This window comes from Lutra lutra, chromosome 1, assembly GCF_902655055.1.
Source record: "Lutra lutra chromosome 1, mLutLut1.2, whole genome shotgun sequence".
Taxonomy (NCBI): Eukaryota; Metazoa; Chordata; class Mammalia; order Carnivora; family Mustelidae; genus Lutra; species Lutra lutra.
Window position 1 is genome coordinate 127170680 of NC_062278.1, and position 27928 is coordinate 127198607.

The 27928-nt window shown below is 44.5% G+C and overlaps 1 protein-coding gene across 6 annotated transcripts in view; it reads left to right on the forward strand.

Moving 5' to 3' along the window:
• Nucleotides 1-1768: 1768 nt before the first annotated feature.
• Nucleotides 1769-27928, forward strand: part of DZIP1L (DAZ interacting zinc finger protein 1 like) — a 44309-nt gene continuing 18149 nt past the window's right edge. For 2 of the 6 annotated variants that reach the window (XR_007128553.1, XM_047736094.1), the window contains exons 1-9: nt 2310-2472; nt 5390-5646; nt 8198-8282; nt 12289-12870; nt 15211-15295; nt 18564-18685; nt 19382-19543; nt 22326-22454; nt 27861-27923. Coding sequence is in view for 5 of the 6 variants with exons in the window: in XM_047736094.1 (XP_047592050.1) it covers nt 12370-12870; nt 15211-15295; nt 18564-18685; nt 19382-19543; nt 22326-22454; nt 27861-27923 (1062 nt within the window). In the remaining variant the exon portion in view is untranslated. The other 4 variants (XM_047736118.1, XM_047736109.1, XM_047736127.1 and 1 more) reach the window with 4 other exon arrangements.

Consider the following 27928-nt stretch of genomic DNA (forward strand, 5'->3'; position numbering starts at 1 on the left):
TAATTTTGACCTAAAATTACCTCAGTTACCATGCATGGCCAGCATCTCAGCACTGGGAGATCTGCCTCGTACACCTCACATGTCCTTCTGGAAGCTGGAGCTGCCTCTGGAGCTGGTTTCTGAGCTGTGATGCCAACAGTTGACAGCAGAGAGCACTCTTATTGTGGGCTTCCTAGGTTCCAAAGTCCACCTTCAAAGGGCAGTCTGTCACACTGCCTCCTGACACATCCCTAAGTGTAGGAAGGAGACCAGCTGTGATGGCTGTGCTGAGTCAGAGAGTGGGTGTCTGTCACTGGCTGAGGAAGGGGTGAGAGGCAAAGGGGCCAGATGCAAACCATAGGTACTGAGAACCCACCCTTTTCTCCTCCCATCCAATAGTTATAGCTCAGCTGCTCTTGGTGACAGTGATGTTCCCTGGCTTAGTCATTTAGGGCCAGTCTCTTTTGGCCTGTTCCTTGTCATGGACTATATCCCTGTCCCCACTTGTGCTGCCAACTCTTGCATGTGCTGTGGCAGAGGTGGTACAGCAGAGTGTGACCGCTCCCCAGTGCTAATTGACTAAAGCCTTGATTCTTTTCTCTCCTCTACTAGGTGGCAGGAACTCCTGGGGTGAAGTGTCCTCGCCAAGAGGGAGAGGAGGAACAAGGTTTCTTATCAGAGTAGATGCCTACAGACATCCCTACTTGATCTTGGTCCTGGCCACCCAGGTTTTTTTTTTTTCCACTTAAAAAATTGGGATAAAAAAACCATATATATATACCATAAAACTTACCATTTCAATCCTTTTCAAATGCACAATTCAGTGGCATTAAGTACCTTCACATTGTTGCACAGCTAACACCACTCTTCATCTCTAGAACTTTGCCATTGAAACTCTGTACCCAATAAACAATAACTTCTTATTCGCTACACTCCTCTCACCCTGCCCCAGCCCCTGGTAACCACCATTTCATTTTCAGGAATATCTCTATGAATGTAACTATTCCAATTACCTCGTATAAGTGGAATCACAACATTTCTCCTTCTGTATCTGGCTTATTTCACCTAGCATAATATTTCCAAGGTTCATTCATATTGTGGGATGCATCAGTATTTCATTATTTTTTTTTAAAGTTATTTATTTATTTGAAAGAGAGAGAGGGATAGAGAGCATGAGGATGGAGAAGCTGAGGGAGAGGGAGAAGCAGACTCCCCACTGAGCAGGAAGCCCCAGGTGGGGCTCCAACCCAGGACCCTGAGATCAAGACCTGAGCCAAAGGCAGCCACTGAACTGAATGAGCCATCCAGCTGCCCCCAGTATTTCACTGTTTTAAGACTGAATAATAGTTCATTGTATGTATGTAGCACATTGTGTTTATCAATTTATATGTTCATGGACACTTGCGTTGTTTGCACCTTTTGGCTATGGTGAATAATGCTGTTGTGAGCACAAATTTGTTTTGGTCCCTGTTTTCATTCTTTTGAGTATATAACCAGAAATGGAATTGCTGAATCATATGGTAATTTTATTTTCACTTATTTAAGGAATCACCGTTCTCTTGTTCTCTTTTTCACAGCAGCTGTACCATTTTATATTCCCACCAGCAATGCACAGGGGGTCCGATTTCTCTACATCCTTCTAACACTTGTTCCCATACACTGTTGCTTTGGCTGCCCCAAGACCCAGAGTGGCAGATTGAGACGGGAGCGGGGCGGGGGGGGGGGGGCTTTTTAAAAAAAGTTTAAAAAAAAAGTCCCAGAAATCTGGGTCTCGGGGTAAAGCAGTGATTGGCTAGGGATCAGGGACCAATAGCAGGAGAGAAAGAGTTCTTTGGTCCTGGGTTTCAGAGCTGGATCCACATGGCAAGCTAGAAGGTTGGGGGTTGTGGGGTTGGTTGCTTTAAGTACTAGTTCTGCAACTGCTCGTGCTTTCCAGCAGGCCAGGCTTTGTTGTTAGCGTGTGCGCGTATGCGTGTGCGTGTGTGTGTAGGTGGGAGCGCGTCCAGCTCCTTGGGTTCCACGCGGCCGCTCTCTCAGCAAGACCTGGGAGCCACTCTGTAGGATCCCGGATTTTCCCGACGGATTAAACGTGGCATTCCCCTCCCTCCAGCCTCCGTAACAGACTTAAAAATAGCTGTCCCGGGGGCGCTGGCGAGTCTCCACCCTCGTGCGGGGGAGGTGGGGCTGCGATCCCTGGAGCCGGGGCATAGCAGACCCCGGGCCTCCAGCTGCCGGCGCGGAAGGCTCGGGGGCCCGCGGGTCCGCAAGTCTGCAGCAAATGGGGTGGGCTGGTCCGAGCTCTCCCCGCCGGAGAGGTAATCCAGGCTCTCGGCTCCGGGGGGTGCATCCCCGGCCCGCGTGGCGCAGGCGGTTCCGGGAACTGCCTCCCGGCGGTGGGGGCGGTGGGGGCGGTGGAGCGAGCCGGGAGGCGGGGCCGGGGCCACGCTGGGTAGCCCGCGCCTCTGGACCGCTGCTGGCTCCGGCTGCACCCAGGTGAGCAGGGCCGCGTGGGAAAACTATGGCAGGAATTCGGCCCGGGGAGGGCTGCGGGTGCGGAGCGCCCTTCAGTCCCAGCGGTGTGTGCGCCGAGCCGCGGGAGGTTAAACAATAGCGGCTCGGACGCCCTGTCGGGGTCCAGCCCGGAGCTGCGGGAGCGGCACTGCCGAGCTGCCTCTAGACCGCGGGGCTCTGCCCCTCACCTCCAGCTCCGTTGGCCTGCTCTAGACCGAGGTACCTTCCCCCTAACCCCGCCCCGAGGGAACCAGGAGTGACTGCATCCCCCAGGACTGGGCTTCTCTGGGTGGACAGACTTGGATACTTACTTTTTGAAAAAAGTAAATATGGTTTGGAGGACTTGATGCTTTGGGTTCTGCACGTAAAAGGCGATCTTTCCATAACGAGATGATTTAAAAACAAACACATAGGCATCTCTGGTTTGTCCCTCTTGCACTCTGGGGCTGGAGTTTAGCAGAAGGCAGCAATGGTATTTCCTTTTGAGGTGGTTACAGATAAAAGTCCAGGGGAGACTTCCTTTGTTTGGAACGTGGGTCTAGAAGGGGGTCTGGAGGACTTGGGCAGGGCTACTCTTCATCCAGCACTCCTTAGAGCCTAGGGCTTTCCTGCCCCTTGGTTGTCTAGGGGAATTTGAGTTCTAAAAGGACTTTGAAGAGAGGCCTGGTGAGTGTGAGGTGCTTTGACTGTGGCCTCTCACACTTAACTCAGCAGACAGGGCGGGTGGTCTACTGCCTCTGTCAGGGAGGTCTCTCATTACCTTCTGCTGGCCGGCAGAGCTGAGGACTAGCCCGTGAGAACTACTCCTTTTAGAGAAGGCCAGTCCTCCAGTCAAGTGGTTGATAAGCAGTCTTTTTTTTTTTCTCTCTCTCTCTGTCAGCACCAAGAGTCTAGAGACATCTTCCTCATGTGGAAATAGTTTTGGATACCATCCAGCTTGATAAAATGGTCCCATGAAGTTATATGCTTTAGGTTGGGAACAGAAACCTGAATTCCTTCGTGGATTTTAACTGGGTTCTGCCACAAAGCTGGAGTTGGGTTAAAAGGGTTGTGGCTCAATGGACACTGCTGGGAGCAGGAAAGAGGACAACATGGTGGTGAACCTTCTTGTGGGCCCTTTTCAGAGAGGGCCGGTCCTGGTTGCCAGGGGGGTTAAGTACCTGCAATGCCAGCTGCTGCTAGGCCATGCACCCCTAGGGAGGAATTTGTGGGGGTCTGATGACTGAAAATAACATCTGCCAAGACACAATGACTGCTCTTGGGAAAGAAAACACCGTTATATTCTAAACTCATATTCTTTTAGATGTGAAAAGCAGTGCTGATTTTTGACAATTCTGCACCTGGGAAGACAGGTCATGTCAGTTTGTAATCTTCCCCTCCAAAATATTCCTAAGCAATGCTAGTCAAAATCCTAGCCCTGATTTTTATTTTATTTATTTATTTATTTATTTATTTATTTATTTATTTATTTTTAAAGATTTTATTTATTTGTCAGAGAGAGAGAGGAGAGCGAGCGAGCACAGGCAGACAGAATGGCAGGCAGAGGCAGAGGGAGAAGCAGGCTCCCCGCCAAGCAAGGAGCCCGATGTGGGACTCGATCCCAGGACGCTGGGATCATGACCTGAGCCGAAGGCAGCTGCTTAACCAACTGAGCCACCCAGGCGTCCCCTGATTTTTATTTTAAGGAAAATTCTTTTGTGACAAAAACTTAAGAGATGTTTTTTACATACCTGCTGGTCGTGTCTTTTAAAAATACCTTCTTAGAAGGAGATCCAGAGCTTCAGTTCTGGAGTAAGTCACAGGACGAAAAAGCAGAGCATAAGGAATACAGTGAGTGATATTGTAGAAGTGATGTAAAGGTACAGATGGTGGTTACACTTGTGGTGAACATAGCATAAAGTATTAACTTGTCAAATCACTAAGTTGTACATCTGAAAGTAGCACAACATTGTGTGTCAACTGTACTCAAAAAAATAAATAAAACTACCTCCTTAAAGTTACCAGGAATGCAAGCCAGCTGTAGGGGAGAGCTGTGTGCCACTCAGTGGTTCGGGCAGTGGGTGCAGCCCCTGGGAAGGGCAACAAAGAGTGCAAAGTGTACATCTTTCTTTAGAAAACAGCAGAGGCAGAGAATAAGTCGAAGATCTGTAATGATAGTCTTTCAGGAGAGCACCTGAGTCACTCTCCTCTCCTTTGGGATCCCTTGCCTATGGTGTGTGCATGGCCTGTTTGCAAACTGTGTGAAGGTTTCCTTGGCAGCCACGACAATTAGCAGCACTAATGACAAGCCTGGGCTCCCCAGGGTAGGTGCTGCTGAGGGTAGCTCAGGGAGTGAGGGCAGGCTTGTCAATGATTGCCTGGCAACTGCCTTGGTAGCTTGGCTCTCCTAATATCTCCTCTTGGCTGCATTCTTGAGGAAGCAGAAGAGACAGCAAGGTGGCAGCTGCAGTGATAGAGTCTAGCTGTCCATTGATATTAAAAAAAAATCAGAATTTAAAAAGATCAGTTGTCTGGTTGAATTTTGAGCAAGTTCTCTTTGGTGGATTATAGCTGGGCAGGTTTCAGAAGAACCATAAATCCTCCAGGAGCTGTTTCACCGTGGGATGGCTGCCTTGTGAGGTGGTGATCACCCCATCATTGGGGGATGCAAAGCAAGGGTGGTAGATGGGCTTTTTCTCTTGACTGTGGGATTGCCCTAGGTAGCCACCATCTGTTCAACAATGAAGCAAATTTAGAATGCTAGCATAAATAATCGTTCCTTTGGGTCCTACGAATTCATGACATTGGTATAGGATTGGGAAGCTTCCTGGGACCCCACCAAAACATGCAGAGATGGTTAACACAGCTTTGGATTTCCTAATGATAGCAAGTAATTTCTGTCTTGTGTTTCTACTCCCAGGTGTGGGGAAGACAGTCCGCTGATGCCTGGAGAAAGCACAGTGTGACTGCCCTTTGGGGTGTGTGGTTTCCAGGTAACCTGCTGCACTCTCTTTGGGCTTTGTCTCCTGCCATCCTAACCTGGATGCCGACTGTGCAGTTGAGTCCCGTTCAGCTAAGCTCCGTGGAGATACAGAAAGGATTTCATGTCCCCAGCACTGATCCTGTTGTGATTTGCCATCAAGTTTCAGTTCCTGCAGTTTGGTCAAGAAATCTGAGGTACTGTCATTTCCATGGTGGGAAGTAATTTCCGTGTCATCATCGTCATTGTTGGGAGGTAGCTGGGCATAATTCAAAAGCTCTGGAGTCAGACAGAACCTGATTTGAATCTTGGCTTCATTATCTCATTGCTGAGTGACCTGGGTCCAGTCCCTCAGCTCTCCTGAGCCTCAGTTTCTATGTTGGTCAGATGAGGCAAATCATAGCTACATCCAAGGTTGTATGGTGGCTAGAAATAGTACTTTTAAAGGCTGGCATGGTGCCTGATACACAGAAACTTAATCAGTGATGGCTGCTATCATAATCTTCAAATTCCCCCAGTTCTTGCTCAACTTTGGAAGGCAGAGCCCTAAGACTTTGAGAACCTGGGGGTTCTAGTGGAAGACAGGAGTGACACTTCTGCGGTTCAGTAAGATCACATGAACTCAGGTCCCTAATTCAGAATTCTGTATAACTGGGAGTGGGGTGCCATCCTCAGTGTTTACAGAGTGTGGTCAGGGTGTAAACACGAGGGTTTCAGGCCTGCAGCCGTATCTGGATAGTCAATGTGGGCCCTGGGGCTTCTCGCTGAGGATCCTGAGCCCACCCATAAGGGCTCCCATTCTCTAGGCTTTCATTAGCGGCCAGTGGGATCAGGTTGTGGACACATATTGTAACAAATCCAGCATTTTGGTAAGTCTGAATGGCATTTCTCTCCTGTGGGTCCAAATTAAGGACTCCCAACTCTGTTCTTCCTCTTTATCCTAATTCTTGCTGGTTCATAGGCTCATTTCTCCAATGCCCAAGAATATAGGCTTTTGAGGCAGATATTCTAAGATTTTGATAATTCTGCCCAGGTCAATAGCAATCTGGGCTGCAAGTCTTATTCTTGGGATTGGAATACAACAGATATGAATAAGCCATGGTCTCAGCCCTTGCAAAACTTATAGCTGGGGACTTGGAGGAGAAAGGAGACAGGAATGTCCTGCCATGGGCTCTCTTTGGTACACCCACTGCACCCTGTCCCAGCTCCTACCCCAGCACATACCATTCTGTATGGTCGGTCAATCCTGTCTGTTTTTCTGTCTTTCTGGAGAAATCTAGTGCCAGACACCATCATTTACTACTAGTTGTATGATTGTGGGATATTGTCTGCCCTCTTGCGTCATCTCTAAATTTCTTCATCTGTACACTAGGTGGTAGGGAGAACTAAGTGGGATAGTGCGTGGAAGACCTTATAATTGTGTGTGCAGAACTGGTAACTAGTTTTTTTTTTTTTTTTTAAAGATTTTATTTATTTGACAGAGAGAGAGCACAAGCAGGCAGAGAGAGAAAGGATAGCAGGCTACCCGCTAAGCAGAGAGCCCGCTGCGGGGCTCGATCCCAGGACCCTGAGACCATGACCTGAGCTGAAGGCAGAGGCTTAAACCACTGAGCCACCCAGGCACCCCCTGGTAACTAGTTTTATTAATGATGGCAGGGACTATTGCCTGGATCACCACCAATTCTGAGTGTCAGTTGTGGTGCCTGGCACTTGGAAGGGGCTCAGGAGTCATTTGCTGATGGGATGAATAAATGAATGTTGCACAGAAACACTAGTATAGACCAGAATGTGGTAAGGCATCCAGAGGAGTGTATACCCTGGGCTCCAAGAGTCCCAGGGAGGGGCAGGACATTTTGACTCTGGGCCTGGGGAGGGATTTATGGTGGCTGTCAGGTGTGAGCAAGGCCTTGAAGCAGGCACTCATTCACCTGCAGCAGAAGCAGGGGGAGGTGGTGGAGGTCCATCTGTACTGTGGTGGCATAGTGGCTAAGAGCTCAGACTCTGAAAGCAGGCTGCATGGGTTTGGATCTTGCCTCCTGCATCTGGGAAAAACTTTTTTACTTCTTTGCGGTTTGGATAATATGAGGACCTCCTTGAGGGATTGTTCTGAGGATTACATGAGTTATTCTTCACGAAGCTCTTAAAAACAGTGCCCATAAATAGATAGCCCGGAGATATGAATGTGTGGACAGCAAGTAATATTGTAAGTGGGAGATGCTGGACAGCAAGTAATATTGTAAGTGGGAGATGCAGCTAGAAAGGTAGTTTGGAAACAGTTCATAAAGGTGTTTGAATATCTTTTTAGTAAATTTGGGATTAGCCAATGAAGAATGCAGAAAATCCATTCTCCTGTGGCTGAAGCTCAGGGGTGGCTGCCCTTTCCTTTGTTTTGTTTGTTTTTGCTTTTTGAGACTTATTTATTTGTTTTAGAGACAGGGTGGGGGGCTGGGGGGCGGGGGGGTGGGGCAAGTGACTGCACGCAAATTGGGGGAGGGGCAGAGGGAGAGAATCTCAAGCAGGCTCCCTGCTGAGCACAGAGCTAACCCAGGGCTCCATTCCAGGACCCATGAGATCATGACCTGAGCCCAAACCAAGAGTCAATTGCTCAACCAGCTGTGCCTCCCAGGTGCCCCAAGGTGGCTGCCCCTTCTAAACGGGGCATGCACTCCCCAATTTGCCACAATCCCCAACATTCCCTCCCCCCATGGCTCTGCATCAATAAATCCCGAGATTCACATTTCTAACAAGTTCCCAGCAGATGCTGATGCTCTGATGCTGCTGGTCAAGGACCACACTTTGAGAACTGCTGCCTAATTGGATCCTGGACACTAAGGTAGGGAATCAGTTGCCTTTTATCCTCAAGCTTGTACTGTGGTTTTTTTTTTTTATACCTGGCACATTCCTGCATTTAATGCTACTTCCTGGACCTGGGGGAATTTGGATTTGCAATCTCTCTTTTTTTTTTTTAAGATTTTATTTATTTATCTGACAGAGATTACAAGTAGGCAGAGAGGCAGGCAGAGAGAGAGGGGGAAGCAGGCTCCCTGCTGAGGAGAGACCCTGATGCGGGGCTCGATCCCAGGACCCTGGGATCATGACCTGAGCCAAAGGCAGAGGCTTTAACCCACTGAGCCAACCAGGGGCCCCATTTTTTTTTTTAAAGATTTTATTTATGCAATTTCTGATATAATCAGTACTGGAAGGCTGGATCTAAAGGTCCCAAGAGAGAAATGGGCCAGAAAAAAGAGATCTGGGAGTGGCTGAGGATCAGCCTAAAGCAGGCCTTTGGTTGTTGAAGCTGTGAGTATGTGTGAACTCATCGTCAGGGAGAGTGCGCAGGGAGATATGGGTCATGAGTGAACAGCAGAATATCACGGGAGCACCGCCCATGCCCCATCCCCTCTGCCTTCTCCCCTTTCCCCCACCTTGTTAAAAGAAGGGTAAAAGGATAGTAATTGTTCATGGAAGAGGCTGGAAGGAACATTAAAAAAGGTGGGAGTTGCCTTTGCCAATGGAGCATTCTTAGCCTTACTCTTAGAGAGAGGACTGTGGGCACAAGTTGAGGCCAAAGCTTAAATAGTTAAACAGTTGTAGGTGAGCTCCCTGCCTGGGGGAGGACAGGAAGCAGGTGTCCTGTTACCCTTGCCCACAGCATGCCTGGTAACCTGCTGTTGCTCCAAGGCATAGCTTGTTGTGACAATTGTCTCTGAGGCTCCAGGGACACAGTTGCGGCTTGGAGCTCAGCATGGTAAGTAGCAGGACTCTAGTCTCTCTCTCTCTCTTTTTTTTTTTTTTTTTGGTTTATTTGTTTAAATAACAGAACACATTAAGTAGAAATGGACTGATCTTGTCATGGCCGTGATGGGGGTGCAGGTGGCTGGATGGTTTTGGTTTTGGAGTCTGGTTGGGGGAAGAGTAGATAAGAAAGGAAGTGTGGGAGCGGCAATGGAAAAGGTGGGCCATTGGCAGCCTGTGGGCAGTCTTCAAGGCTGGGCTAAGCGGTTTGGACATGGTGCGGTGGCAACAAGGGGCCACGCTGAGCTCCTGGGTGCAGGACGGTATGTGGTTCCTGTACCTTGGCAGCCCCAATGCCTGGCACGGGGTCTGGCCCGAGTAGGCATGCTGTAAATGAGGTGGGCAGTGGGTGAATGAATGAATGAGTTTGAGGGATAAGCCGTCATGATCTGATCAAAGCCACATTTAAGGACAGAGAGCCTCAAGAATCAGTGTTCAGAGTCCATAAGCTTTAGGGCCAGATGCACCTCCAACTGTGCTTCAATTCTGGCCTCCCAATCTGGGGCAAGACTCTTAGCCCCTCCAGAAATCCGTTTCCTTGTTTGTAGAATGGGAATTGTGACAGCTGCTTGGAGGTTTGCACGTAGAATTTGTGTCCGGCAGGAGCTGGCACTTGCTGCACCGAGGCCCACAGGGTGCAGGCATGTAGGGCAGGCCCCTCACTGTCCTTCTCAGGTGAAGGCTCAGGGGTGTCAGGGACCTTCCCTGGAGGCCCCTCCCCTTTTTACAAACCCACAAGGCCTTTCCCCTTCATGAGATCAGTGACCTCTCTCTCCTCTGACTTTCTCTTGTATTTAAAAGTTTGAATCACATGATCTGGAAAGAACTTGATTAAATAAGTTTATCTGTTCTTATTGTTCCCTGGTCAGATTTGAAGTTCAAGGGCAGAAATTGTATTATTTCTATGAAAATTATTAAAGTAATAGATGATGATGTAAAGATATACTGGATAGTATAGGAAGGGGGAAAGTGGAAAACTGAAATCTTCCGACTTCCTTTCCCCTCCCAGAGGCAACCATTACTAACAGCTTGTTCGTTTTTCTAGAAATACCATAGTCTGTGGTAACGAAATGATAGACAGTGAAGCACATATAGGAACCGTAAATCAGTGTATTCTATTTCGCTATTATTACATATGAGCAGCAAATATGAATCATTCATACATGTGTATATATGTATATATGTTATATACATGTATCATTATCATCATCGCTCTGTGCAAGGTTTGTCTATTTACCCACCTCCTACCCATGCACCATCCATGTATTCATTTATTTATCTCCGTTTCACCCCTCATTTCCCTCCTTCCTCATAGGCAATAATGTGAGTTATATCTATAGATCTATAGCTATGTGACATATACTGAAAGATATAGATAGATACATATGTGAAATATATATATCTTTATTTTTGCAAATTATTATTTGATGTGATTATGTTATTTAAACAGGTGTGGAAATACATATGTATATATATGTGTATATTTACATGTGTGTATACTTGTATTGATGTATATGTATACACAGACACACAGTCATTACTCTGTTTCAGTGTGTGAATAGTTGCCTTATTCTTATCAATAGCTGCATAGTATTTCATTGTATAGAGTTACCATTTGTATCCCCTGTTGTACTTCATACTTCACTTTCTTGTATTTTTTCTTGTACTTTGCTGTTACAAACAATACTACATGACCTTTTTGCACAAGCGACTTTGCACACTTGTATATGTTTATCTGTAGGATAAATTAGAATTCTTTGTTGTGAAATGTTCATTTTAAAATCTTTTTTTTTTTTTAAAGATTTTATTTATTTATTAGACAGAGAGAAATCACAAGTAGGCAGAGAGGCAGGCAGAGAGAGAGGAGGAAGCAGACTCCCCGCTGAGCAGAAAGCCCGATGTGGGGCTCGAACCCAGGACCTGGGATCATGACCTGAGCCGAAGGCAGCGGCTTAACCCACTGAGCCACCCAGGCGCCCCTCATTTTAAAATCTTATTGCTACTGTCAAATTACTTTTTTTTTTTTAAAGATTTTATTTATTCATTTGACAGAGATCACAAGTAGGCAGAGAGGCAGGCAGAGAGAGAGGAAGGGAAGCAGACTCCCTGCTGAGCAGAGAGCCTGATGTGGGGCTCGATCCCAGGAGCCTGAGATCATGACCTGAGCCGAAGGCAGAGGCTTTAACCCACTGAGCCACCCAGGCGCCCCTCAAATTACTTTTTAAAGAGAGAGAACAATTTCTGTGTCTCCCAAGAGAATGGAGAGGAGTCTGAGAACAAACTGGACCTCTTTTCTAAATCAGTAGGTTTGAAAGGAAGACCGTCATGGATGGAGTAGAGTCTGTGCGGAGACATGGCTGCTCTGTTAAGCCTCCCCTGACCACGGTGGCCATCATCTTACTCACATCCCCCCAGGGGGACCATAGTCCTGTGATCACACTTTACAGTTGGGGCACACTTATAGAATGTAGCCCGTTCCTGGTCGGCTGTAGTCTTGTAATGATGAGAGGACAGGATGGAGTGTGGTGGTTGTTAGGAGGCTTTGCCTCCCATGGCAAGTTATTGGAACTTATCCTGAGGTCAGTATAAGGTTGCAGAAAGATCCACTTAGACATTTGACCCCTCCCTCTGACAAAGACCTCTGGCAGGGACACACACATAGCAGTGGGGGGGAATCACTTGCCTCATTCCTAGGAATGAGGTCCTAGGAGGACCTCCTATGTTTCAGGTATTAGGCTGGGTGCTTCACTTGCCTTATTCCTAACCACAAGCCTGAAGAGTAGACGCCAGGATCCCCAATATACACAGAAGGTTTAGGGATGTGAAGGAACTTGCCCAAGGCTTCGATCTGAATCCCCATCCCTGTGATTACAGAGCCCACACCATTGGCTCCCTCAGCTCTCACCCAGTCAGTGCATCCCATTGGTACTATGGCTGCTGTCCAGCTCCCTCCCTTTGCCCCACTTAGGCTCCTGCTGGCCAGGTATACAGTACCTGCAGCCAGATGCATCTCACCAAACCTGGAACCCCTCCTTATTTTCCAGGCCCTCTCTCAGCTCCTGTGCCTGCTGCCGTGGCCTTGGTGGCGACCTCCCTTGGTGGACAGCCCAGGGCTTCCTCAGCCCATGCAGTCCCCGGCTACCCCTGCTGAAGGCCTCAGTGGCTCCCTCTTTGGGGCCTACCCCCTGCCTACCTTCAAGTTCCAGCCTCGCTCTGAGAGTGTGGACTGGAGGCGCATTAGCGCCCTGGATGTGGACCGTGTGGCTCGGGAGCTGGATGTGGCTGCCCTGCAGGACAACATCACCGGGGTGACCTTCTGCAATTTGGACCGGGAGGCATGCAGCCGCTGTGGGCATCCTGTGGACCCGGTGCTGCTCAAGGTGCTGCGCTTGGCCCAGCTCATCATCGAGTACCTGCTGCACTGCCAGGATTGCTTGAGCACTAGCGTCGCCCAGCTGGAGGCCCGGCTGCAGGCCAGCCTGGGCCAGCAGCAGCGTAGCCAGCAGGAGTTGGGGCGCCAGGCCGACGAGCTCAGGGGTGTGAGAGAGGAGAGCCGACGGCGTCGCAAGATGATTGGCACCTTGCAGCAGCTGCTCCTGCAGACGGGGGCCCACAGCTACCACGCGGTGAGGACTCTCTGTAGGGTCAGGGAGGGGGAGGGCTGTGGGCTCAGTCACCACCTGGCCATCTGGGCAGCAGCACCCTGGGTCCCAGGATTACTGTGGGCCCTGCTTTCTGGGGTGAGGAGCAGATGTTAGAGATGTCTCATCAAGTTCTCCAGCATGTGTGTGTGTTGGGGGGCAAGTGTGTATCTGAAGGATGTGTGTGTATAATATATGTGTGTGTTTGTGGAGAGGGTGCCTGTCTAGGGCGTGCAGGTGTGAATGTAGAGGTTGTGCATGTTTAAGGACAGTGTGAATATGTGTGTCTACCATGTGAATGTTTGGATATGTGTATATATGTATGTAGAGTGTGTGGTGTCTAATGTATGTTTGTGTGTGAAGTATGCACCTAAAGATATATTTATGGTTCGTGTGTGTGTGTGTGTGTGTGTGTGTGTGTGTGAATGAATGAATGAAGGATATATATGTGTGTAAGGGTGTGTGTTTTTATGGAGGGTGTGAGTGTGTGTGTTTGAAAGGTTTGTGTGTGTATGTAGCAGTGTGATATAAAAAGGCGTGTGTACGTGTGTGTGTGTGTGTGTGTGTGTGTATAGAATCAGTCTATAGTAAGAGACTGGTACTGTGGTTCCCGAAAAGTGACTCCATCATTCAACCTAGTGACATTTCATTACCTGGAGTGGCATATGAACATTTGCATCTGCATGAAGTGTGGCCTGGGGACATTGCACTTTCATGAATTGCCGTGGGGGCCTGGCCCTGGACCAGGCTCTGAGGAGGCAGGCACAAGTCATGCTGGCTCAGGTGTTCAAGAAATTCATAGTCTGGGGGTGGGTGGGACAGAAGGAATAATATGATACAATGTTAATTATGATAAAAATGTCAGAATCCTTTCAGTAGTAAATGCCAGAGCAGCAGTTTAACTTGGCTTAGGCCAATAAAGAATTTATTGGTTACTTTAACTGAAAAATCCAGAGCTCTGGTGGGACTCACATGTGGCTTATCCTTGGAATCAGATGATGGCACTAGAAATTAGTTTGTTTTTCTGTAGCTGTTGGCAACTCTTCTTTAGTGTGGGTTCCATTCTCAGAAAGAGTCTGTCTGTGTGGTAGGAAGTTGGGCCACCAGTGCCAGTATCTCATTTTCCCAGGTTCAAGGCTGGCATGATAGAAGGCCCACTTTGGTCCCAGAGACCTGGGCCATTTTTCACTGTGTCCTGTATTTGGCTGTTTTTGATCTCCTACCCATCTGGGAGCCACTCACAGGTCCCTGGGAATTCAGGATTGCGACTGGCTTTGGTCTAGGTCGCATGTCTCACCTTGGAGCTGGGGATGGACAGAAGCCTGTTGGATGGAGAGTGAGGAGCAGGGTAATTCCCCTGAAGAAAACTGGGAGTTCTGTTGTCCGAGGAAGAAGGAGCTGCTACTGTATGGTCCTAACTCCCTTAATGATACTTTCTAGAAGTTGCATTTATCACTTCTGCTTACATGTCATTGGCCAGAATTTAGTCACATGGCAAGGGAGGTTGGAACATAAAGTGTTTATTCTCATTAACCTTATGACCAGCTAAAATTATAAGGGTTTCTATTACTGAGGAAAGAGGGAAAATGGGTCTTGGGGGACAACTGGCAATTTCTGTCACATTTGTGTAAAGATTGCAAATGATCTGTCCTCTTAGTCTGCTTGAGTAGGATTGGCAACCTGCAATTTTGTTGTGTTGGAGAAAGTTTGAAATTTTATAGTGAAAAGATGATATGATAGATTGGCAGTGTCTGAAATGCTTGAGGAGAGTGAAGTGGAATTAGAGATACTATTATTTTCTATCCTCTGCTCTGGTTGTTCTCAACCCCAGGGGTGGGACCTGGGCATTGGCTTTCTTTTTTTTTTTTTCCTTTGTAGTGTGAAAATTTTTAAATGTGTACAAAAGAGAGAGTAGTGTAATGAACCTTTATCTGTACATTACCCAGCCCAATCATTATCAACTATCGATATTTTTGCCTGTGTTCCCCTACCCACTTGCCCCACCCGTGTCACTTTGAAGTGTGTTAAGTGTATGGTGTTATCTATACCTATTTCAGTATGTATCTCTAAAAGGCAAGGACTCTCACTTTTAAATATAAACACAAGAGCATCATCATGCCTTGAAAAAAACAACAAAAATTCCTTGGTGTCCTCAAATACCTAGTCAGTGCTCACCGGTCCCCAGGGCACCGTAGCATTCAGATCAAATCTTTATTTCTGAAGCAGCCCTGGAAGCCCACGGAAATGGGAATTTTGATATTGGGAGGACACCAGGTTGAGCCAGGTGATGTAATCCTGGCTTACCACCATTTCCCTTCTGTGCAGTGCCACCTGTGTGACAAGACGTTCATGAATGCCACCTTCCTCCGGGGCCACATCCAACGCAGGCACACGGGCACAGCAGAAGGCGGTGAGTCCAGGAGGCCCTCCTGGGACGGTCGAAGAGTCTGGGCTGGTCTGCAGTGGGTGTGGGGCATGTAGACCATCACAGCTGTCCTCAGACCTCATCATCCAGTAAAGAAGGGGATGATCTCACCATCTACCATGGGGTGGTGGGGCATCCATCCCATGTGGGCCTGGGAGGGTTTCTGACCATGTGTGTAGAGAAGAAGGGAGTCAGATAGGTAAGTTCTGGTGTTAGCTCTATTCCTTTCTATGATGTGACCACAGTCAATGCACCTCCTCAGAGTCTCAGTGGCTTTTGCTGTGAATGGGGCAGTCAAATGGCATGACTCTGAAGGGTCCTCACCTTCCAGTCTCCTATGAATCTGCTATTTTCTTTCTTTTTTTTTTTTTTTAATTTAAATTTTTATTTTTTTTCAGCATAACAATATTCATTATTTTTTGCACCACACCCAGTGCTCCATGCAATCCGTGCCCTCTACAATACCCACCACCTGGTGCCCCCAACCTCCCACCCCCCGCCCCTTCAAAATTCTCAGATCGTTTTTCAGAGTCCATAGTCTCTCATGGTTCACCTCCCCTTCCAATTTCCCTCAACTCCCTTCTCCTCTCCATCTCCCCTTGTCCTCCATGCTATTTGTTATGCTCCACAAATGAATCTGCTATTTTCTGATGCTAACTAGGAAGGGGTTTAAATGGGGTTAATGAGCAGTTAGACCAGGTTTTTGACATTTTGTATGTACATGAGCTAATTATGACTTAATCACTTTGATTTTACCATTTCAAATTCCAAAACAAGTAGGGAGACTGTATGTTCCCCCATAAAGAGATTTACATACTTTATATCTATATTTGTGGTTCATAAGAAATAACTGTTAACACATAAAATAAAAATAAATATGAAAATATAAATCATATAAATATAAAAATCCCATTTAATAAAACATTTTTCTTATTTTTGTCATTTTAATTTCCTTTTCAAAGAGCAGACTTAGAGTTTTAAAACAGCACCATTTACCTAATTGTTATGCATTTATTATATATCTAATTCTTCTTGGCTCTGTATTGGAGACTGCTAAAGAAAAACAGATTTTCTACTTCTTAAATGAATTTTTCTGATAAAAAGACATGTCTTTGAAGAGATATTTGTATACCGATGTTCATAGCAGCATTATTCACAGTGGCTAAGATGTGGGAGCACCCAAATGTCCATAGACAGATGAATAGATAAACAAAATGTGGTGTATACATGCAAGGGAATATGATTCAGCCTTAAAAAGGAAATTATGGAACATGTTACAACATGAGTGAACCTTGAGGATATTATGGTAAGTGAAGTCAGTCAGTCTCAAAAGGACAGATTCTGTGTGATTCCACTGATATGAGGTACCTAGAGTCATCAAATTTATAGAAACAGAAAGTAAAGTGATGGTTGTGGGTGGCCGGGGGAGGGGGTCCATGGGAGTTATTTAAAGCATATAGAGTTTTTGTTTTACAAGAATGAAAAGACTTATGGAAGTGGATGGTGGTGATGGTTGCACAGCAATATGAACTATGAATGCATTTAACACCATTGAACTGTACATTTAAAAATAGTTAAATGCTAAATTTTATAGTATGTATATTTTACCACAATAAAAAGCTGGAAAAAATGTCTTTGACCTGGAAAATTTTTTAAAATTTATCTTTTTAAAATGTTTGTTGATTTTAAAAAAGATTTATTTATTTATTTATATGCTAGAGAGAGAGAGAGCACACAAGCGGGGGGAGCAGAGGCAGAGGGAGAGGAAGGCTCTCCACTGAGCAAGGAGCCTAATGTGGATCTCAATCCCAGGACTCTGGGATCATGACCTGAGCTGAAGGCAGATGCTTAATTGGCTGAGCTACCCAGGTGTCCCTTGACCTGGAAAATTTAAATACAGAAGGGTAGAAAAGAGAAAATAAAAACCATGGACAGTATCAGCTAGTTAATATTTTGGTTTGTTCTATGTCATTATTTTTCTGTGTACGTATATAATCCTATACTATGCAGTTTTAACTGTTGCTTATCTTCTATTAAGAATATATTACATTTTCAATGTCATTTAGTCGTCTTGGAAAATATGCTTTTTAATGGCTGAATAGTATCCCATCCTCTGACTATCATAATTTATTTCACAATTAAATTACTTTGTACTTTATATGGGTTACTCATAAATTTCCCTCTTGGAAATCATATGATGATCAACATTCCTGTATGTAAATCTTTGTGCAGATTCCTTGTTATTTTCTTAAGGTTAAGTGCTGAAGGAGAGGGAAAATATGTTCTTAAGGCAACTTTTGCTAAATTAATGTTCATGATCTTTTTATTTTCAGGCAGCTGGCTTTTCAGATACCCCTGTTCTCCTTTTCATACTATCTCAAATCACTTTGTTAACCCAAATTAATTTCCACTACATCTAAAAATTGCTTGTTTCCAAAAAGTCCAGTCTGAGGAAAACCATATCTCATTTCAGAGACAGGCTTAGAGTTTTAATAATGATGCCACCTATCTAATAGGAACTAAAGGTACTTTGAAAAGTAACAAATGTTCAAGTACAATTGGTGTCTTTTTCATTAACCTGTAACTCTTGGTTTATAAGTATGTGGTTTAGTTAGAATGTTCTCTTACGATTCATTCTTTTTTATTAATCTTAGAAAAATTAAAGCATCCATGCACTTAAAGCAACCTTGGCTGAAATTTTCCTTCATAATACATGCTTTTTTTTTTTTTTTTTCATTTGAAACTTAATACTTTGCTGTGTTTCTGAACAAAGTGAACTTCAAACCACAATTATCTTCACTATGTTCAACTCCTCTCTGATGGCTGTTGGGACCCTTTGATATGTTCTTTGTATCAATAATGACTGTGCATGTGCTATTTCGTATTCTGCTTCTGTTACTCTACTGATCTCGCGTTTACATCTGCATGAGTCAGGACTGCCCAAATAGTTATCTTCAATGACAATCATAGTTCACATTTATGGAGCTGTCAGGCCAGGCAGTATGCTAAGCACTTTGCACTATCACGTTTCATCCTCACAACAACCCATCTGAGCTGGGTGCTGTTATCCCCATTTTCCAACTTGGGGAAACTGAGGGTTGGGGAGGTTAAGTCACTTGCCCCCGGTCAATGTCCACTAGAAGTGGCAGAGCTGGTCTCAGCCTGAGGTGTGGCTGATTGCGTAGGCGAGGAACGGTGCTCCACTCACTTTTTCACTTAAACTGGCCACCCTTTCTTTTCATGGACCCCACAGAGAAGCAGAAGAAGCAGGAACAACCAGTGGAGGAGGTGTTGGAAGAGCTGCGGGCCAAGCTAAAATGGACCCAAGGGGAGCTGGAAGCCCAGAGGGAGGCAGAGAGGCAGCGGCAGCTGCAGGTGGGCGCGGAGAGGAGGCACTGGGGAGAGCCGCTTGTGGACTACCCAGGAGACCCATGGGGCACCTGTTTCCCACAGGACCAGAAGTCTGGCTGGTTTTCTGCTGCTGGGAGTCAGCGCCAGGGTGGCATCTTCCTAAGTGTGGCAAATGATCTTGGGTTGTCTGGGAAGGAAAACTCAATTATTTTTCCAGATCTGTATGACCAAAAGTAAAACGGAGAATTTCACTTTCCTGCCTTTTCTGGCACCCTGTGAGGGCATTTGGACCAGAATGTTAGCTTCTTACTTTACCTGGCTGGTTCACTTTTTTGAGAACAAAGACTGGATAAACTCCAAAGTCCAGTCTCAGGGATGCACTTAGTAGATAATTGTAGAATGAAAATATGTAAACTTGCCTCACCCCTTCCTTCATGTAGTCATTCTTCATTAATTTCCTCATTTTATCATTCCTCATTTATCTAGCGTCAACTATGCCTTGAACAAAGAGAGAGAAAAGACAGGGTCCCTATCCTCAAGGGACTTTACAGTTCAGATAAGACTTGTCCCACTCCATGACCAAATGATGGGGACTGTGGTAATGAATATTCTTTGGGTCTCCGTAGTGACTTGCCCAGACAAGGAGCCCTAGCATTTTCTCAATCAATATTTGCCATAATGTGGAATTAATGAGTCTATTGTTCTTGCTTTTCTTTCCAGGAAGCAGAGATCATCCGTCAGAAGGAAATAGAAGCTAAGAAAGAATTTGATGAATGGAAAGAAAAAGAGCGGGCCAAGCTATATGAGGAAATAGACAAGCTAAAAAAATTATTTTGGGATGAATTTAAAAGTGTTGCCAACCATAACTCTGTGCTAGAAGAGGTACCCAACACAAAAGCATTCAAAGTTCTTTTGCTAAAAAGCTGTTTATTCTCAAAATTTATTTCTTAGTTTGTACTAGTTTTATTTCATCTGCCATTTGGGCTAATATAATGTGAGGCCGGATAACAGAGGCTGGTGCCAGGAATCGAATCCCTGTTCTGTCACATATTGGCTGTGTGACCTTAGGTGAGTTACTTAACCTTCCTGTGCCTCAGTTTCTTTTCTGTAAGATAGGCTGCTGAAAGGGCTACATTAGCACATAGATAGCACTTAACGTTGTCTGGTATGTAGTAAGAAATTCCCAGACATTATCTTTATTTTTGCAAAGGGCTTTCTTTCATCACTGGACAAGAGATGAGGCGGAATTTAAATGAATGCACTTTTCTCCCAGCAAGTTGTGAGTTGAGTTCTGCCTACCTGCCAGGTACTCTGTTGGGGTCTGCAGAGATCACACATAATAGTAAGATTTACTGACTGTAGTTACTGGTTTCCAGCCCCTGTGTGGGTCATTTTATATATATACATTAACTTTTAATCCTCACAACAACAAAACAACCATAACATTCTCAAAGTAGGTACATTATCCATTTACTTATTTCTTTTTTAAAGTTCCTTAAAAGAAAGCTGTTATCATTCCTCCTTTGCAGGAGAAGACATTGAGGCCCCATGTTATGGGGTCACACAGCTACTAAGAGGTAGACCTGGGATTTGAACTTAACTTTTGAAACTTCAAAGCCTCTGCTCTTCTTCTGGGTCTACTGTCAGGTTTATTCAGGAAAACCTTATTATAGGTTATTATCCCTGGACTGTATCTTCCCATATAAGCCTGTATGACTGTATGGCTGAAAATGTTTTGAGGAGAAATATGTTCGGAATATATTTAGCTCTAATTATTGGTCCTTCTAACATCAAGGAGAATTTTGTTTTTGTTTTTGAAAATGAATTGTCTGATCCCATTTCTCACAATCATTCTACGTTTTGCTAAAGAAACACCTGGACAACTTTTCCAGGAGGAGATCGTTATAGGATATGCGTGGGATCTTGGGTGGTCCATTATCTCAATCTGAGATGGGAAGTCAAGGATGCGGAAGGCTTGGGGTTGAGATGATGTGTGTGTGTGTGTGTGTGTGTGGTTATCTCTAGTGACCTGAGTCCTCCCATCTTAAATGTTCCTGCATACGGTAAGGGATGATATGTGGGTGACAAGATGCCACTCTACCCCATGGAGCTCATGCTCTTACCAGCTCTGTGCTCATCATTCCTGAGCTCGCCCACACCCCTGCTGACTCCCATTCCTCCCCCAACATGGTGTTAGCTGACTAGACATTTGATAGGTATTGGTTTGAATTTGGAGTTATTGTTCAGAAACCACCTCAGAGGGTTCCTTCAGTTCAGAAATTCGAAATTTTGGTAAATGAGGACATGGTTTCTTTTTAACTTGGATCACATTTTCCTAAACCAGAATATCATTTTTTTGGTTTTTCCTCTATAGGATTGCTTATGCTGTGTTTTTGTTTCCGTGTGTCTCCCCCATCTCCTCTCAAGTGACATTTTATTATTATAGGAACCAAACTGGATACACACTTCTCAGTGTATTTGGATAATTATTTTGTTAGTTTTTCTTCTTATTTGGGGGAGAAAAAGATAAGATTTCATTTACCATGGGAATGAATAACACAGTAAGACCGTCTGTCTCATTACACAAGAAAAGATTCCCCTTGGTGTTAGGAGGGCCAATGAAAGGGAAATACTTCTTGAAGATGTTTCTCCTCAAAATTTTCTCTTTGATACCAAGGCCTGTGAGCTTACTTTGGCTAAGTTGCCTGACTGCAGAGAGAACTTGAGAGAAGATGTGGGGTAAATCCAGCTGCCAAAGGAGTCCCTAGTTGAATGGAAATTGCCATGAAGGTTTGTGATGCCGAGAGAGCCTGCTCTCTGGTTGTCTAAACATCGGTGTGAAGACAGTAATGACACATCAGAAGCTGAGGGTTGCATATACACTTGAAAAAGCATTTTACTCTATGATAATACTCAATTAGAAATGGTTAAGATTTTACCTGATAGTGCTTTAGCAGTCGAGAAGAGTTGAAGAATGGTAACAAGTTAAACTCAGGGACGTGCAGTTCTTTAAAGCTTAATGGGGGGCTTGTGAGTTTGGTGTGGTAATAGAGATGGAGATAATTTGCTTTTGTGACTGCAGAAGTGGTATGTTTAAAAGTGTAACCACAGGCGGCAAGGCCTGTTCTCTTGGATCCCCCTTTCTGTGCCTTTTCCTTCAGATTACACACTGCATGCTCAGGAGTCACTAGGTATTGGTGACACCACTCCAAGCCAGGCCAAGCCAGGCCTTCTTGGTGACAGCCAGCATTTTTTGATGGGAAGAGGGACAGGAGTGCTCAGGGAATGGTCCAGAGTGCATAAGACCCTCCCAAAGCCTCTAAGAGTCTGATTCTCTTCAGCCTATTCAAGACTGAGGAGGAAATGGGGGCAGAAATGTCTGGTGAGCTCTGGGCTTTGGGTACAGTTGAATTTCAGTGCTGTTGAAATTCTGCTCTTGAATTCTGTTTGTCCATGGGTGTCTGCTTCTCCTGTGTAAGCACTGAGCTCTCAGGGGAACCGTTGTGGAGGGGAATGCAGACTTGTGTGAGTATATGCAGGTACATAGATGTCTGGTGAAGACAAGCTGGAGTTTGTGGTGGGGTGAGGTGGGCCCTTCTGACCGTATAAAAGACAACATCAAGATTAGATCTTCATCTGAATAAAATTGGGCCCTGCTTTTCAGAAACTGCAGGTGCTGCAGTCCCACAGTGTGGTGGAGTCCAATCTCGGGTCACTGCGGGATGAGGAGTCTGAGGAGCGACTCAGGCAGACTCAGGAGCTCCAGGTCCTGAGGGAGAAGATGGACATTCAGGTGAGCTGAGGGCTCTTTCCTTTTTCCCTACAGCCAGCCATATGGTTATCAACAAAGTCTCTCAGTTTTGCTCTTGGCTTTATGGAAGTTGGAAGACATTAGGTTTTTGTTTTGTTTTGTTTCTGTTTTTTTTTAACCTTTAAAGTTTTTTGAATTCATGCACAGTAAGAAAATTTTACATTTTACTATTACATATATGTGCACATATGCAGATAGATCTATGTTGATGTGTTCATATATGTACAAATAAAATGGAAATATATTTTAAACAAAACAATATTTATCTTCTCTATGCATTATGCAGTTTGATATTTTCTATTTTATTATTATTATGATTTTATTATGTTCAGTTAGCCACTATGTAGTACATATATAGTGTGTATTATATAGTACATCATTAGTTTTTGATGCATTGTTCAGTGATTCATTAGTGGCTATAACACCCAGTGCTCGTCATAGCATATGCCCTCCTTAATACCCATCACCCAGTTACCCTACTCCCTCCTCCCCTCTGAAACCCTCGGGTTGTTTCCTGGGGTCCATAGTCTCTCATGGTTCATCTCCCTCTCTGATTTCTCCCCCTTTGGATTTCCTTCCTTTCCCCTATGGTCCTCTGTGCTATTGCTTATGTTCCATATATGAGTGAAGCCATGTGATAATTGTCTTTCTCTGCTTGACTTACTTCACTTAACATAATCCCCTCCAGTTCCATCCATGTTGATCCATGTTGATGGGTATTCATCCTTTCTGATGGCTGAGTAGTATTCCATTGTGTATATGGATTACATCTTCTTTATCCATTTGTCTGTTGAAGGGCATCCCAGCTCCTTCCACAGTTTGGCTATTGTGGACATTGCTCCTATAAACACTGGGGTGCATATACCCCCTTTTTTCACTACATCTATATATTTGGGGTAAATATCCCATAGTGCAATTGCTTGGTCATAGGGTAGCTCAATTTTCAACTTTTTGAGGAACCTCCATGCTGTTTTCCAGAGTGGCTGCACCAGCTTGCATTCCTACCAACAGTGTAGGAGGGTTCCCCTTTCTCCACATCCTTGCCAACAGTTGTTTCCTGTCTTGTTAATTTTTGCCATTCTCACTGGTGTAAGGTGGTATCTCATTGTGGTTTTGATTCATATTTCCCTGATGGCTAATGATGTTGAGCATTTTTTCATGTGGAAGACATCAGGTTTTACCTTTGCAGACCTTCTGCCAATGCATGAAAGCATGGGATCAGATTCTTAGGGTTCTCAGGTGAGGCTGGTATATACATGGGAGCAATATCAGGTTTGCTTGGCATCTTTTCAAAATACATACAGTTATGTCCCTTACTGGGTACCTTCACCCTCATTTTGGTTCTAACCCAGTTGAAAGCAACTCTAAGGAAGTGTGACAGTCTCCTGTTTTGAAGGCATTTCCGGTGGGTCTTGTGGGTGATGGTAAATATCCAACAACCACTCTCTGGACCCAAAAAAGCTTTAATTTGTAGCAGTTGCCATTGTCCATGGTGTAAATTTTCCCACCCAGGCCGATTTCATGCTGCCGCTGAGAGGCCCCTGGGTGTGGAGTTGGAGAGGCTGGCACCCAGTCTGCTTTCCTGAGGCTGCAGGAGGTGGCTCTGGCCACCACTGGAGGAATCTTACAACAGTCCAGCTACATTTGGTCTGCATCACTGATCGCTCCAGGACAAGGAAGGACCTGATCACTCTATCAGATCATGCTTCTGCTTCTGCTTGCTAAGATTGTGGAGAAAGAGCTTAAAGTCTAACTGAGATTGGTAAAGTGTTTTTACTGCTTGATGTTTTACAGGTTTCACTTTAAGAAATGACCTCTGTTCTCATCATTTGCCTCTTTTTCTATGGATTTCCTTACCAATTTGAGAGTTTCTATGATACGGACCTTAACCCAAACTTTTCTTGTTCTTGTGGTTATTTAATTTTTCAAAAAGATTTTATTTACATTTTTGTCAGAGAGAGAGAGAGAGAGAGAGAGTGCACAAGCAGGGAGAGCAGCAGGCAGAGGGAGAAGCAGGCTCCCTGCTGAGCTGGGAGCCCAATGCTGGACTCAATCCCTGGACCTTGGGATCATGACCTGAGCCAAAGGCAGATGCTTAAGTGACTGAGTCACCCAGGCGTCCTTGTTCTTGTGGTTGTTTCTCCCACAATATTGTGCCTCCAGTTTTGTTGACCATATGAAATTAATAATGTTTATGTGGTCAAAATGATCAAATTATCAATCTTTTGTATATGGCCACTCTGAGGTTTAAGAAGAAAATGTTTCTGTGTTTCCTTTTAGTGCCTTTAAGGCCTTATTTATTTATTTATTCCTTCATTCATACGTCCCTCTTTATTAAGGTATGATTGGCATGTAAGAAGTTGGGCATATTTGGTGTACATGACTCAGTGAGTTTGGGAATAATTATTTACCTTTGAAACCATCACCACATCAGGGCACAGTCATATCTATCACCTCCCAAAATTTCTTCCCACCCTCTTTATTATTATTATTATTTTCTTTGTGTGTGTGGTGATAACACAACATAAGATCTACCTTCTTAGCTAATTTTAAATATACAACATATCTTGTAGAACAGACCTTGTACCCTTTGGCCATAACCTTCCCACTTTCTCCCCATCTTAACCCCTGGCAACCACCATTCTCTCTCTGTTTCTATGAGTTTTAGATTCCATAAGTAAGTGAGATCATACAGTGTTTGTCTTTCTTGTCTGGTTTATTTCACATGGCGTAACGTCCTCTAGGTTCATTCATGTTGATGCAGGATTTCCTTCTTTTTTAAGACTGAATAGTATTCCAGTGTATGTATGTACCATGTTTGCTTTATCTATTCATGTATCAGTGGATTATTAGGTTTCCCTGTTTTGGATATTGTGAATAATGCTGCAATGGACATGGGAGGGTATCTCTTTGAGATCCTGATTTCAGTTTTTTTTGGATCAATATCAAGAAGTGGGGTTGTTGGATTACACGTTAGTTCTGTTTTTAATTTTTAAAAATTATTTATTTATTTATTTATTTGAGAAAGAGAGAGAGGGCATTTGCAAGAGAGGGGAGATGTAGGGGAAGAGGTACAAACAGACTCTACTCAGAGCACAGAGCCCATTGTGGGGCTCATCTCATGACCCTGAGCTGAAATCAAAAGTCAGATGCTTAACTGACTGAGCCACTGAGGCACCCTTTAATTTTTTTTTTTTAATAACATAAAAACAAGTTTATTAACAAATACATCTCATGTCTACCTGGGAGATATCCAGGGGAAATGAGTAAGTCTGTTTTTAATTTTTGAGGTACTTCCACTCTGTTTTTCATAATAACTACACCAATTTACATTCCCTCTAGCAGTATTTGAGGATCCCTCTTTTCTTTACATCCTCACCAACACTTGTTTTATCTATCTATCTATCTACCTATATCTATTTTAATAATAGCCATCTTGACAGGTGTAAGGTGTGGTATATCTCATTGTGGTTTGATTTACATTTTTGTGCTCACTAATGACTAATGTTGTAGGCCTTCTTTGGGGAAATGTCTATTTAGACTCTTTGTCTATTAATTTTTTTTTCTTTTTGTACTGAGGTGTAGAAGTTCCTTATATTTTGGATGTGAGCCCCCTATCAGATATGTGGTTTGCAAAATATTTTTTCACATTCCATAGGTGGTTCTCCTTTTGGGTAGAATGTTCTGTATATGTCTGTCTTGCCCATTTGGTGTATAATGACGTTCAAGTCTAGTGTTCCCTTTTGGTTTTCTGCATGGATGATCTCTCCGTTGTTGAAAGTGGGCCATTGAAGCCCCATACTCTTACTGTATTGCTCTTTCTCCCCTCAGTTGTATTAATATTTGCTTTATATATTTAGGTGCTCTGATTTTGGATGCTTCTATATTTACAATTGTTATATTGATGAATTAGCCACTTTATCATTATATAGTGACTTGTCTCTTGTAACAGTTTTTTACTTAAAGCCTTTGACAGAATTATAGCTATCCCATTCTCTTGGTTGTGGTTTGCATGAAATATCTTTTCCCATTCCTTCAGTTTCAGCCTGTGTGTCCTTGAGATGAATCTCTTGTAGGCAGCCTATAGCTGGATCTCGTTTTTCTAATCCATTCAGTCACTCTGTGTCTTTTGATTGGAGAACTTGGCCAATTTAAATTTAAAGTAGTTAATGGTGAGTAAGGAATTACTATTGCCATTTTGTTAATTGTTTTCAGACTGTTTTGTAGTTACTTTGTTCCTTTCCTCCTCTCTTGCTGCCTTCCATTTTGATGTGATGGTTTTATTTTGTAATGGTATGTGTTGATTCCTTCACCTTTTGCATATCTGCTATAGGTTTTTTGTGGTTAGTGTGAGATTTACATAAACCATCTTATAGTACAGCAGTCTATTTTAAGCTGATAATAACTTAATATTGGTTGCATGTAAATACTTCTTGTCTTACACCTCCTGGTGTCTACAAATCAGCCAGTCGGATCTGTGGATGGTTATTGAGATCCCCATGCCGGGCATCACAGGCTGATTTGGCTCTGCCCTGTCCCCCGGTTCTGAGGGTGGGGGAGAGAAGTGGGCCTCCTGGGCAGCACCCCATGAGGCTGGGGCGGTGGGTGCTCACTTGCTCTCACTTTCCTTCATGGGAAAAATTGCAGGCTGAGGGGGTGTCCCTCTAGGCATCGAGCTGTGTCTCCTTGGGGAGAGCTGAGGCAGGTAAAGTGAAACTTCTCTGGAATGCATCTATTCCCAGGTTTTTTGTTGTTGTTGTTGTTGTTTTTTCCTCCTTCGAAGTGCCAGAAACTCTCAGCTGGGTTCCTGGGCTCCCACAGAGGAATCTGCACCTGTGGGTGGTTTGAGAGCTGGAATTTCTTATGGTACTGTTTTACTGATATCACTTCCAATTTTTTTTTTTTTTTTTAAAGATTTTATTTATTTATTTGACAGAGAGAAATCACAAGTAGGCAGAGAGGCAGGCAGAGAGAGAGGAGGAAGCAGGCTCCCTGCTGAGCAGAAAGCCCGACGTGGGGCTCGAACCCAGGACCTGGGATCATGACCTGAGCCGAAGGCAGCGGCTTAACCCACTGAGCCACCCAGGCGCCCCTCACTTCCAATTTTTAAGTTTAAATCTTTGACCCACCTAAAATTTATTTTGGTTTATGATATGAAATAAAGATTCAAGTTCATATATTTTTTTCCAGGCAGTTAACCACCTGTTTGAACTCCATTTGTCAATAATCTATTTACCCCAGACTAAGATTCTATCCCCCACCACCCCCTAGTCTTTGTCTGGGCTTTCTGTTCTTTTTACTACTCTGCCTAATCATGAGTCAGCACTTTTTAATTCCTGTAGCTTTGTAGTACATTCTGATATGCAGAGTCCTGTTTATCGTTTTCAGAAGGCAGAATGGAAGAGAAAAATGAAGGAACTTCAGGGAAAGCATGCGGCTCAGAAGCAAGAGGTAAC